This window comes from Protomyctophum parallelum (genome assembly GCF_964188405.1).
Source record: "Protomyctophum parallelum genome assembly, chromosome: 15".
NCBI lineage: Eukaryota > Metazoa > Chordata > Actinopteri > Myctophiformes > Myctophidae > Protomyctophum > Protomyctophum parallelum.
This window is the reverse complement of record NC_139710.1, coordinates 36,490,465-36,504,324: the sequence shown is the minus strand read 5'-3', so window position 1 is coordinate 36,504,324 and position 13,860 is coordinate 36,490,465. Positions and strand designations below refer to the sequence as shown.

The window sequence follows — 13,860 nt, the reverse complement described above, 5'->3', positions numbered from 1 at the left end:
GTCCTGGGAGTTCTAGGTGTTTTAATGGCATTTAATGTTTGTGTTTGCACCGTTTGTTTTACATCACACATCACCTAATCAACATGAGTTAAGGTCATTACACACTGGCGAATTAGCGACGCGATGCGAATAAGCGATCTGAAAATGCGAAATATTGCATGTTGCAGTTCGCCTGCGAATCTCTGCAAAATACGACACCAGAGCGAACAAATAAAAGCGAAAACGGTCGCATTTTCGCACATTCGCCACTGATGTGGAAGCTTGCATGGACTTCAATTGTTTTTTTTTAAATGCGAATTATTCGCACGAATATATCGCGTCGCCAATTCGCCAGTGTGTAATGACCTTTAGACTTTAAATATATTAGTGCCCCTCACTTCACACGGGTGTGATTTTTTAAATTTATTTTTATCAGCTACTGTTTCAGAGCAAAACCTTTTGTTTAAGAAAACATACCCTCCAGGCATGCTCAACCAATCAAATCATCACAAATGTCATTCCTGCCAATCATAGGAGGGGATAGCGCCCCCCATAGGAGGAGATAGTAATAGCTCAAAAACAAGTAGAATACAAAGACAGTGTTATCGTGCTGCTTTTTTATGTTAAAAACATCACATTGTTTTGACTGCCAATGACGTCTATAGATGTCCAATGGTCTTTTCAGTGGTTTGTGATAGATCATGCTCTTCGCCAACGTATGAAAGCTTTGGTGGCTATCGGGCCTATCGGGGCCACCAAAGTTAAGTATTTCAACCATAGACTATGGACAAAGCGTTCCCCGGGTCTAACATGAACGTAAAATGAAGCCTGTAATAATATGCTAATTCCTGATGTAAGTCGCCATCTTTGGTACCAGCTGGCCATTGGCTGGCTCCGTTTTGTATACCAGCTGGTCATTGGCTGCCCAGACAACGAGGCGGGACTTCCCCCCCTTCTTCTCCGTTGGTTTTTATTTTGACTCGAGTGGGTGGGGAATCCCGATCATAGACTGTAACGGTAGCCACGCCCCTCAGAACATACGCGACTTTATGGTCATTTTTTTAATTAATGGGACCATAATTTTCCAAAAAGAATATTATGACATTAGAAATGAGACTTTAAACTAGTGACTGGAAGAAGAAAGTATTCATGACCATGTTTATTAAGGTAATACAGTCTAGGTGAAGTTGGGCCAAAATACATGGGCCTCTATGGAGCTATGGGGCTTTTTGGGTCCAGTCCAGCGCCACAACAGGCCATTATATGAACTACCGATTTCAAATGAGGCTTCACGAAATATCTGGCTGACTGCCCCCCTGATTTCAACACAGACCCTGTCATAGATGGCTAGCCTCTTGCAGACCCATGCAGCATACAGCAATTTCAAAAACATGAAAGCAGTTCATTTTCTGGAAATGATTGTTCCAATTCTAGTGAACTACTGTACCTATTTCATTCGTAACATTATGTGAACTTAACTTTGAGACAGCTTTTGTAGTGTGACCTTGCACAACGCTGACATGGGTTCATGTTGTGTGACGTCAGGAATGTGGTAAACCTATATATAAGATGCAGGGATGGTTTTACACAGGGAACGCTAAAGTACATCACCATGCCAGAAGATGGTGGTAGGCACCACGTTCCCACTTCGTTCTCCAGCCCGGCCGTTCCCCTCACACATGGAGGCATGGACAAGGACGGGGCTAAGAGACACTCTGCAATGTCTTCCATCACTGGAACCAGCCAGGAGTCTGAGACCAACTCCGTGACTGACGCGGCTTACCCTGTTAACACAGTACGCAAGGAAGGTGCTAAGAGGCCACTGTTGCAGATCAACCGGCAACATATCCAGGCGGCATCTGCCAACTCCGGTGAGGCAGAACTACAGGGCCTGGGGGTGGCCGTGTACGACCAGGATGTTCTGGAGCGGGGTGTGTTGCAGCAAGTGGACCAAGCCATTCAGGAGGCAAGTAAAGTCAAGGCTGAGAAAGAGTACCGGTCTGTACTGAATGATGTTCAATCCGTTACCACAGCTCTAAAACAAATCAACAAGGTCATAGAGCAACTGACCCCCTACGCTGCCTCCAGCATGGACATCAGCAGGAAGATTGAGTCTGTCCAGCGGGAGAGAGAGAATAAGGAAAAACAGCTGGAGAAGATCTGTGCTAAACAGCGGAGGCTACAGTCTCTACTGGGAGGGAACGATGCCATGAGGGCCGAGGCTGAGCTCATAGCTGAGGAAGAAGAGACGCCGTCCGCACTGCGTAGCATGCTTGTGCCAGCTCAGGAAAGCAAGTGGGAAGAGCTTATCCGGACAGGCCACATGACGCCGTTTGGAACGCAAATCCCTCAAAAGCTGGACAAGAATGAGCACAAAAAAGCAATGGTGGCAGTGGATAAATCTGCCTTTGACCAGTACCTGGCAAACCAGGCCAAGTTGGCTAAAGACAGGAAGAGGCTGGCGTCTCTGAAGAATAGGAAACACACTGGGTCCAGCCCAGAGGGAGAGAAGCTTCAGATAAATGCCCTGAAAGCCCACCCTAAGTCTCGACCCAAGGTCGAGCCACTGCTGCCTAAACCCTGGAGAAAGCATTGCGTCACAGAGGATACGGACAGCGAGGGGTCTGAGCAGCTATACAGTGATGAGAGCGTAGATCCCGACAGTGAGGCTCCAGGAGAAAGTGTGGACGATGTATTTTGGGGGGGTGACGAGTATGGGCTATATAAGAGGACAAGTCAAGGGAACGGGCAGAGGAAGCAGAAGAGAAAGGAAAGTGAGGATCCTGGGAAGGTAAAGGGAGAAGAATTCACAGATGACGGACATTTGAATTCATACAAACAAAGAATATGGACATGGAGGAGACAATGTCTTCAAGAGCAAGAAGACAAGAGGGAAAGAGGTGAAGAAGAGACGGAAGAGAGTGACACAGAGTTTGACAAGGGATTCAAAGTGCCTGGCCTCATCTGGAAGAAGCTTTTCAAGTACCAGCAGACTGGTGTACGGTGGTTATGGGAACTCCACTGTCAGCAGGCGGGTGGCATTGTGGGAGACGAGATGGGATTGGGTAAAACCATTCAGGTCATCAGTTTCCTCGCTAGTCTAAGCTACAGCAAAGTGAGGTCCAGAGGATCCAACTACAGGTATGAAGGTCTGGGTCCTACAGTCATTGTGTGCCCAGCTACTGTCATGCACCAGTGGGTGAAGGAGTTCCACACCTGGTGGCCGCAGTTCAGAGTGTGCGTCTTGCACAAAACCGGCTCCTACACTGGCAAAATGGAGAACCTGATAACCGAGGTAGCAGCGTGTCATGGTATTCTCATCACCTCGTACTCGGCAGTGAGGCTCATGGAGGATTCCTTGAAGCGTTACGACTGGCACTATGTTATATTGGACGAGGGCCACATGATTAAGAACCCGCATGCTGCAGTCACCATCGCTTGCAAACAGTTCCGTACCCCCCACCGGTTAATTCTGTCAGGCTCTCCGATGCAGAACAACTTGACAGAGCTGTGGTCTCTGTTTGACTTTATCTTCCCAGGCAAGCTGGGCACTCTACCTGTCTTCATGGAGCAGTTCTCTGTGCCCATCACCATGGGAGGCTACAGCAACGCTTCGGACATGGAGGTTCAGACGGCGTACAAATGTGCCTGTGTGCTGAGGGACGCCATACATCCGTACCTGCTCAGACGGGTGAAAGCAGACGTCAAGGCCAACATCTCCTTGCCGGACAAAAATGAACAAGTTCTGTTTTGCAGATTGACAGAAGAACAGCGGCGGGTGTATCAGAGATTCTTAGAGTCCAAAGAAGTCTACCAAATACTGGACGGGAACATGCAGTTGTTAAAAGGTTTGATAGCGATGCGCAAGATCTGCAACCATCCGGACATCTTTACTGGGGGCCCGCAGCACATGAGGAGTATACCTGAGGACCAGCTGACTAAAGAGGAACACTTTGGGTATTGGAAACGCTCTGGAAAACTGATGGTGGTGGAGTCACTGCTGCGCCTCTGGTTCAAACAAGGACAGAGAGTGCTGCTCTTCACTCAGTCCAGAAAGATGTTGGATATCTTTGAGGGTTTTGTGAGATACAATAACTACTCCTACCTGAAAATGGATGGAACCACTGGCATAGGGTCCCGGCAGCCCCTTGTCACTCGCTACAATGAGGACAACTCCATTTTCATCTTCCTATTGACGACAAGAGTTGGAGGTCTGGGTATTAACCTCACCGGAGCCAACCGAGTCATTATATACGACCCAGACTGGAACCCGAGCACCGACGCTCAGGCACAAGAGCGTGCGTGGAGGATTGGTCAGAAGCAACAAGTGACCATATACAGACTCTTGACCGCAGGAACAATTGAGGAGAAGATATACCACAGGCAAATCTTCAAACAGTTCCTGACCAATCGGGTGCTGAAGGATCCCAAGCAAAGACGTTTCTTCAAGTCCAACGATTTCTATGAGCTCTTCACTCTGGACAGCCCAGACGTAACTCGGGAAACGGAGACAAGTGTCATATTCACCGGGACGGGATCAGAGGTCACGGCGCCAAAGAAACCAGAGAGGCTAAGGTCATCAGACGGGGCCTGCGACTATGCACGGAAACACTCCTCAGCCAACCAGAAGGACAGGCACACCTTACCCCATCACATTACCACACCAAGAGGTGGAAACACTGACTTGTGTGCCAGTCAGAGCAGTGCAGATATTCCATCACACATTTCACAGCACATGGGAGAGAAACATAGAGACTGCACACAGACAAGCAGGCTCTTGGTTTCACCTGACCGGTGCAGAGGCAGAGAGACTAATCCAAGCAGCCCTCATAATCACAGGGGGAAAAGGAGGCACTGTGACCAAACTGACACAAGCGGACGTAAGAAGAGAAAGCAAGAGCAATCCTGTGATGCCCTCTTGGAGGGTCAACCTATCTCCCACTTGGTGAAGAGGAGGACGTTTAAGAAAGAAGACAACAGCCAGGACCAGAAGAGGAGTGATGACTATGTCTTAGCAAAGCTCTTTGAGAAATCCAATATTCACAGCGTGATGCAGCACGATACCATCATGGAGGCCTCCAACCCGGACTATGTTCTGGTAGAGGCAGAGGCTAATAGAGTTGCTAAAGAGGCCCTGAGAGCACTCAAGGGGTCGCAGCAAAAGTGTCGCCTTCCCTACAACAGGTCTCCTCTACCTCCTGCTAGGAAACGGTTTGGCCCAGAAATGACTCCCTTGTCCCAGTTGTCTGCACCGTACACCACAGCTGCCCCTGCCCCAAACAACTGCAAGCATACCACTACTATAAAGAAGTCTGTCACGAGGACACCCTGCTCGGGGTCTTATTTTAGCGGGGAAGAGACAACCAATGGAGCCCCGCTCTCCTCCTCCTCCCTGCTGGCTACGATGAGAGCCCGTAGTCACCTGGTCACACCTGCCTTGAGCCGAGAGGAAGAAGCAGTGGAGGAGGAGGCGTTTGGGGGCCCAGCCCGAGGCCCACCCACAACCTCCTCAGAGCACGTGGAGCTGCTCATGGAACTGCGTGACTTTGTGTCCTTCCGGGCCTGCGTAGATGGACAAGCCAGTACCCAGGAGGTGCTGGCGTACTTCACGCCCAGGCTGAACAGGGAGCAGACGCCGGTGTTCAGGGAACTGCTCAGGAGTATCTGTGACTTCCACAGAACTGCCGGACAGCAGGGCATCTGGAGGCTGAAAGAGAATTACCGCTGAGTGCATATAAACTGTCTGAAGTGTCAGTCCACTTCAAGAATGGACTGACATTCTGTCTGAGATATCTTTTTTTTTTTACTTGAGTAAAAGTATCAATACTGCATTATATAAATACTCTGCTAAGAGTAAAACTCCCAAATTCAATCTGTACTTGAGTAAAAGCACAAACGTATTGGCTTTAAAATTGTAGTTTAAGTATCAAACGCAGATGCAGTTTTCAAATCTATATCTTTTGAAAATAGCAGATCTATTAAATTGGCTATTTTCAAATGGGCTGAAGTGGTTAATGTATGTTTTGTAATAATAATAAAAATCTACAAAGTAACTAGTAACTAAGTTTTCAATTAATTGTAGTGGAGTAAAAGTACAATATTTGCCTCTGAAATGTAGTGGAGAGTAAAGTACAAATATACCTCAAAATTGTACTAAGCCATTAGTTGATATTGATGAAAATATATTTGTGTTTATTTTTCCCCATCTCCAGTATCATTGTAGTATAACAAAGGTATTGTCATTGTTTTCCAGTCCATGATAGAACATCAGAGCTATAGAATTAGGTGTTGCAGGTATTGACCAAATAGTTACTACAGGTATAGTGACGTCATAGACTATGACGTCAGTGACCATGACTCATAGTACATGTATGTATGTATGGAAATCCATCCCTGAACTCTCCCAAGTTGCTGCGTCATACCTGTCGTATCCAACCTGCATTGACTTCCAGTAGAATATCTAGTCAATGCTGTTTTAGATCAGAATGATTCAGTGAAAAATACTTTGTTGCTTAACACAAAATTATATGTTCTACTTTAGATGTGCCCGTTTTGAGACACCTTTATTAAGTATTAAGCAGTACGACAATAATAGATGGAAAAGATAATAGCAAGTAGAAATTCTGTCTCTGTCACTTCACAATTGCATCAGCAACTGTTCCATAATTACCAATAGAACTCTATCTAGATGCTGGAAATCTACCTATAAATGTATAACTGCACAAATCTGCATAGCTAGGCATGCATTGCAACGGTTCGTGTGGAGTGTGACATCAGACCAGGAATCTGCTCAGTATATAATAAGATGTATACATGTTTTTCCTTTGTAGCAACTCTGGTGTTCAACAGCAGGAAAATATTACTATAAAACCTTACCTGTGATTATGGAGAATTACCGTCAAATGCTAGGACAGCGTGAAACACAAGAGCTGGAAGCTCCAGCAGGCATCGCAACATCCCAAGTCTACACTCACTTGCTGTCTTTGTATTTAATGGACAATGACGTGACTAACGCCGGTTTCCTCTGGGAGCGGATTCCTCATGCGATGAAGTTAGCCGAGCAGAAGGCGCTCTGGGCTGTCGGCCAGCACATGGAAGAACGAGACTTTCCGGCGGTCTACACGTCCATCGCGGCTTTCCAGTGGTCCGAAAACATCAAGCCGGTGATGGAGGCCCTGCGAGAAAAGACGCGGAGGCGCGCATACGCCCTGGTGGCCCAGGCGTACAGCTCCATCGCACCGCAAGACCTCGCAGCCTTGGTCGGCTACTCTGTGGAGGAGGCTGTCAAAGGTGCGTTGAGTCGGGACTGGAAGGAAGACCCCGACACCAGGATGGTAATCCCAGAGAAACCAACTCCCCCTCCGGTCTCTCTGGTTCTAAACGAGGAGCAGTTGACCAGACTCACTGATTATGTGGCTTTCCTGGAGAACTGATAACCCCCACCTCCGCTAACACCACCTTGTCCATCTGCTGGATGGATTCGTTGAGAAGTTCAAACCCTACTTACTGTTGAGAATCTCCCTCCTGGATTTTGCATGCTACACACAAACATGCATGCAGAATGCAATACTTGGCCCTTGCAGTGGTACAGTGTTAGCTTGTGGACTCTCCATCTTTAGACGTTTTAGCATTTTATGTATTTATGTGAGAACAATACAGAAAAGGAACTGGGAAGAGAGAGAGCGAGGCGGGAGGTGAACCAACTTCAAGTAATTTCTTTGCTAGCTAGCTGATGTTGAGCACTTATCCTGCTTAGGGTCAGACAGCATATTGTTCCACTGTTTGATATTAAATCTACCAAAGCCCTCAACACTCGACATCCCAGTTCTGCAAAACCATTAGAATATCCTTTCATAGCTCGGGACTTAAAAATGCCATGGTGGAGAGTTCAAAGCACCTACAAGGCTTACCGTCTTACCGTAAAAGAAAGACTTTCCCATCTTTATCCAAGAAAAAGCGCCCCAAAGCTATCCTCCATGCATCCATTAAGTGCTCTGGGCCCTGCTGATGACAATTAAGAGGGCCATTTCACTCTCCATTCAGGAGCCATCAGTCACCTGTGTGAATTCACCTGTGTGAATTCCTTCCCCATCATGCAGCACACATGAAGCCGAGGGCCAAGAAGACACTTCCAGATTTTTTTTCCTTCATGTTTCATGAACTCATTCTGTATCTTCATCAGGCCGGATGTCCAGTCTATGACGTTTGTCATCTACGACATATTGCTTCATATTGGCATGGCTCGACTGCCCTTCACTTCAGTTATGAAACATAAGATATATTTAAAAAAAAATCACACCCATTGTGAAGTTAGCAGTGCCTTGCCCTTGGAATCATTACGTCACTGAAATAGACCCAGTAACCACAGTGACCGTGCTGAAATAGACACTCATAGTGAAGTGTTGGAGCCGTTAGCACTGCTCAAAAATGAGTATACGTCTTTGACCAACTGGTAGCATGCAGTGTTGCACACAGTATCTGATCGATCGTCCCTGTGGTTTGTGAGATTTGCCTTTGACAGCCAGTCAGCCTCACCAGCAGGTGACCATCACCAAGCAGCCAGTGATGCGTCTTTATGAGAAAGCTCTGTCAAACCTTGTCCTATGCGAGAGAAACAAATCATGTGAATGATGTCCATGTCTTCCTTTAGTAGTAGGAAAAGCAAAAGTATACATTGAAAATCACACCCGTGTGCTCTTACATCATACGTCATCATACATCATCTCATTCTCAACCAATGGCACATCTCCCACCATATAAGAAATAGCGTACAGTTGCATACACATTTTAACGAGTTATCCTGTACTACTCAGAAGTGTACCCACATAATAATTCACTACTTTATTTATAAAAATAATAAAATATATGTACAGTTAATATGGTCCAGTAGAACCAATCATGCTCCCCACTTTGAGACAGGCGCCATAAGGCAATCCCATTCTAGTCCTTTCCCAATGCCCAGAATCACGAAGCACACTGTGGTAAGAGAAGAAAAGAAAAGTCAAACAGAGAAATGTGTGTATTTAAGTCATCAGTCATGGCGTGCTTCTGTTAAGAATTCACATTTACCATCTAGTGATTTTGCATTATGTGTCACTCTGCATCAGTGTTGATTTTTTACGTGTCTCATCCACGGCCTTTATCTCCTCCAGGCAGGCGGCGAGGGTAAAAGACCGTTTTGTTTACCGAGTTCAACCGCTGTCGCTCTGTGATCGTTACCACAAAGACGTCGGAAGTCAATTGGACGTGCTGGACCCTTTTGCTGCACCCAATTATTTTAAAAGGTTGAGAATCACTGTCTCACAAAGTGCAACCCCGGTGAGCCGGCAACCGTTTCAAGGTAGAGTAAACACATTGCAAAGACAATAGTTATTATGGCTTCTTTTATCCTTTTTGTTTTGTGCTGAAAACAAATGCAGCATTGTAAACTTTCTAGTGTGAAAGAGTCATGAAGGTGCCTGGCAAATAAACTGAGACAGAGAGCTGGAGATGCTCACTTAGACCTGAGATCAGATTCTAAAAATGTCTTCTACATCCTAACAGTTTTCTGAAATAGCTATGTTTCTATGTCAGTCGTTCTGAGATTTTTCAAAAATAGCAGACCTACAAGCTCGTAGCGTGCCACTCGGTGGCGCACTATGAGCTTGTAGATCTGCTATTTTTCAATGGCTAAATTATAACATAATGCTAACGCCAAAAGGGGGTCCCGCCCAAAATGGGTCAAAAAACAATGGTGGTACAAACATCTACATGTATGTTAAGGCTTCATCTATCAGTATTTTCTTAGCAGCTATATAAGATATATAGATTTCATTTTAATCACCTACATTGATTAAGAGAGAATCAACCAGGTGCTCAATGGAGGTGTAATAAAAGTTTAAAAGTAAAGTGGACTGGTGCTTCAAAGATCAGTTAGACTGGGGTTACTAGAGAAAGGGCAGACCTGCCCTGATGAAGACTCCTTTGTGATTCGAAACATGTTGGCTTTTTCAAACATTTCTAAATAAACTACTGTGATTTTTATCCACCCTCTCCTCATTTTTAAACATTTTTGCGTGCTCGGATCACCACCTTTTCTACAGTACCTGCATTTATTCGTTTGATGAACCACTTCAGCCTGTTGCTGTTTTATAATATAAAATGTATAGGCCTGTATGAAATAGAGGCTATGCACGTGACATCATCAAACCAGGAAGTTATGCAGGAACGCCTACTGAGTGGCAAAACACTGCTTTCTGGCCTCGACAGCCCAGACATCCAAATAGAAAAGTCCTATCTGATTGCATTAAACAACGTTAAACAATGTTAAACTCACTTTGCCTGTTACTTTGCCACTCGATGTGCCATTCACTTTAAGCTTGCACATACCCTCTATAGAACGGTGTCACACACAAATATCTGATCTACAAGCTCATATCGCGACACAATGCATTGTGGACTTGTAGATCAGCTATTTTTTTAAACCATGATTAAAATTGTGTTTTTTTTTAAAATAATGGCTCAAATCAATTCGTTCAATCAACCGTTGCACCCCTAACCGACCATTTGAATCGATCTCTTTCCAAAACACACGCATGGAGCTACACAAAGGTCTATAGTGCTTTATTTAAGACTCATAACACTATGAACTCCCAGTCTGTGTAGCATGCAGTATACCCCTGCAGTTAAATTCAGATGGGTGTACAGTATTTTGTTATTGCAACTTTGACAGGAAACCTGCTTAAATGCTCTGTTATTTTTGCATAGTGACCTTCTACACACCCAAACTACTCCCCTGCTCTCGACTTAAGACTTAAGACTGTCACTTGGTTCACGTGTGTGCGTGTGTGCGCGTGTGTGTGTGCGCGTGCGTGCGCAGCATCAGCAGTTCAGCACCTTCCTGACAGTCTGTTGCATTATAAGTAGCTGTCTCTATACTTAAAGAGTTGCACCCAGTAAACTGTGCTAAATGCTGTCAGTTCATCCCTCAAATGACTCCTTCGTGGGCATGCCCATCAGCCCATGCATGAACAACAGTTTGCTTCGGACCAAGATCCTTGCAGTACGCACATTCTTTACTATAAGTAGTAAAGTAATGTGTAAAGTAAATTTGCTTTGACGTTCTTTTGTTATTCAGTCAGCCAGCAATGGGATATTAAATGCTCCCGCAAGAAAATGAGTCTCTGTGACACCTCTACTCGGCTGCAGTCTGCATTCAGCGATTTTACTAGAAGCGTTGTCATTGGTCTGACTCATTTGCTGCCGGCGAATGACTAACCAATCAGGAAGTGGACAGTCAAAGTCATCTTTGAAGGCAGACTGCGGCCCACAGAGGTGTCACAGAGACCCATTGCTGGCTTGCATGGCTGTCTGAAAAATAAATAAATAATTATGTCGTTACAATTTTGATATATTATTACTTATAGCTGCTTTAGGTAAAAATATCAATACTGCAATGTAGAAAAACTTACAAGTAGAAGTGGAAGTCCATCCATCCATCCATCCAACTTCAACCACTTATCCGTAGTCGGGTCGCGGGGGCAACAGCTCCACCAGAGAGCTCCAGACTTCCCTCTCCAGAGCAACATTAGTGACTTCCTCCTGGGGGATTCCGAGACGTTCCAAGGCCAGTGAGTCGAGTGTCGAAATCCTGCGGAAATGGCGCAAATATAACTGTCACGCGGTGAAGTACGGGCAGTGCTGGGTGTTCGCCGGGGTCATGTGCACAGGTAACGAACCCATGAAGCTAATGTGAGCTCTAGTGTTATACAGTTCTGGTTATCATTCAAAATGTCCACTCCATTGGAAGGTATATGCATCACAATGTTAAATACAAATACATTGTAATACGTGTCCAAATGGACACATAACGGGCATAGCGGCATAACGGGAAGCTGGAAGTACCCTCACTAAAAACGCCGGGACAACGCTCCACACATCCCAAACTCTTCTCCCTTCTGGCTCCAAAACTGTGGAATGCACTTCCCATTGCAGTCAGAACTGCAGCATCACTCCCAATCTTCCGCCGTAGTCTGAAAACCCACCTTTTCAGACTCCATCATGGCCCATAGCACTTATCCTACCCCCTTAGATAGCATTTGATAGACTTATAGCATGTTATGTATAGACAGCACTATAATTGCATTGTATATAGTCATAGCACGCCATAGTACATTATGTATAGCATAGTAGTATAGATATATAGTTTATATGTATAGTCTCATAATATAGATATTCCACTGTTACTTTCTTAGCTTACGCATGTTTCATGATAAATGCTTTTTTGTGATGTATTCCCATGCTTTTTGTTCCTGCTTAATGTAAGTCGCTCTGGATTAAGAGCGTCTGCTAAATGCCTAAATTGTTAATTGTAAATTGTATAACAGAGTTTCTTCACATTTTCAGATTTAATTCACAGTGGTTTATAGGCTTGGTGTCCTACCAGACATGACATGACATGACATGACATGACATGACATACATATCATACAGTAATCAGAGCAGAGTTACACAAACTCCATTCACTTCATGCGGCCAGTCCAATGGCGACTCTTCTACATAGACTTCTATTGGTTTGTCCCTAATTGAAGGCTCCACATAGGGACAACCGGAAGTTTATGGAATGCATTGGAGTCTATGGGCTCGCGCGAGTACATGAACCATGTGACCAGGCTGTTTCCTTGACAGTAATACGACATAATGACATGACAACAGGGCTCAGTGCTTGTTCTACTTATATAAGTCTGCGTTTTTGTTTTTCCGCAGTGATGAGGTGCTTGGGAATTCCGTGTCGTGTGGTGACCGACTTCCAGTCAGCTCACGACACAGACGGCAGCCTGACCATTGAACGTGTTCCACGCAGGCTACGGAGCTCGGCCCAGGGACTCCAAGGACAGTGTTTGGTGAGTTCATACTCTCATCGCACGACAGTGTCGCATGCAGACAAAAGGTGATCTCCAACTAAAAGCCTTAGCTGTCACCCTGGCACCCTGAAAACAGCAAACACACTTGACCTTTATGACGACCATGCAGACAGTTTACCCTGGTCGTTTTGTTCTTCTGTATAGGATTGTTTTTTTCTAACCACAAGGATACAACATAATTTAGATCTCATGTTTATTAGACAGACACTAGGTTCATCGTTTACCTGGTATATAGTTTCAATGTGCATATTATTATTTAGTAAATTGTTTAGTCTGATGCTAGGTTTCTGCATGGATTACCTGAATCCTAATTTACTGAGGCACTATGCACTGTCTCTCTGCATTTGATATAACTATGTCCTTACCTTGAGTATGAAATTGAACTCGAGACAAAAGAAAGGAAAGAGTACCGTATTGTCCCGTCTCTCATATATAGAGTTTCTTTCTCTCCACTGTCATGTCCGTGCACAGTTACCTGAAAAGTAATCATTAATGACAAAAGGTGGCAGTGATTACAAAATTGCACCTGTGTGAAGTGAGGGGTGCTCTTCTCATAATACATCATCATACGTCATCTCATTCCGGCAAATCCCAATTTGCGACCTCACTTTTGTCTGCAATGTTTGTGTTTACACAAACAATCAAAACTGGCCATTCATTATCAATGGCATTCAATGTTTGTATTAGGACAATGCTTGTGTTTACACAAACCCTCAAAGATGGACATAGGAAGGGTTAGCACCCCTCAAAAAAGGGTATCAGGCATGGCAATTATATAACGATTACCCTGTGGTCAGGTAGCCCACGTGTAAAGTGTCCGTCCACCACCGTACCGGGGTTTGAATCCATCACAGTGCATCCGACACATGGCTTGACACATGGCTTGGCCAGGGGAGATATTAGGCTTTTTCTTTGGTCTTTCAGGCAGATGCGAGTCACTCTCTGCTACATGCATCTTTATGCGGAGACTTGCGCCTTT

At 45.1% G+C, this 13,860-nt stretch overlaps 2 protein-coding genes across 2 annotated transcripts; both read left to right on the top strand.

Annotated features, from left to right (window-relative positions):
• Positions 1–1,591: 1,591 nt before the first annotated feature.
• On the top strand, positions 1,592–5,707 carry LOC310871829 (DNA excision repair protein ERCC-6-like; the record flags this gene model as incomplete). Its single annotated transcript, XM_083783465.1, has 1 exon — positions 1,592–5,707. One exon carries the CDS (start codon positions 1,592–1,594, stop codon positions 5,705–5,707), a length of 4,116 nt encoding a protein of 1,371 aa, XP_083639591.1.
• Positions 5,708–6,881: 1,174 nt separating this feature from the next.
• On the top strand, positions 6,882–7,412 carry LOC310871828 (COP9 signalosome complex subunit 8-like; the record flags this gene model as incomplete). The annotated part of the gene is made up of 1 exon (XM_083783464.1): positions 6,882–7,412. The coding sequence occupies one exon, from the start codon at positions 6,882–6,884 to the stop codon at positions 7,410–7,412; it is 531 nt and encodes a 176-aa protein (XP_083639590.1).
• Between the last annotated feature and the right edge of the window lie 6,448 nt (positions 7,413–13,860).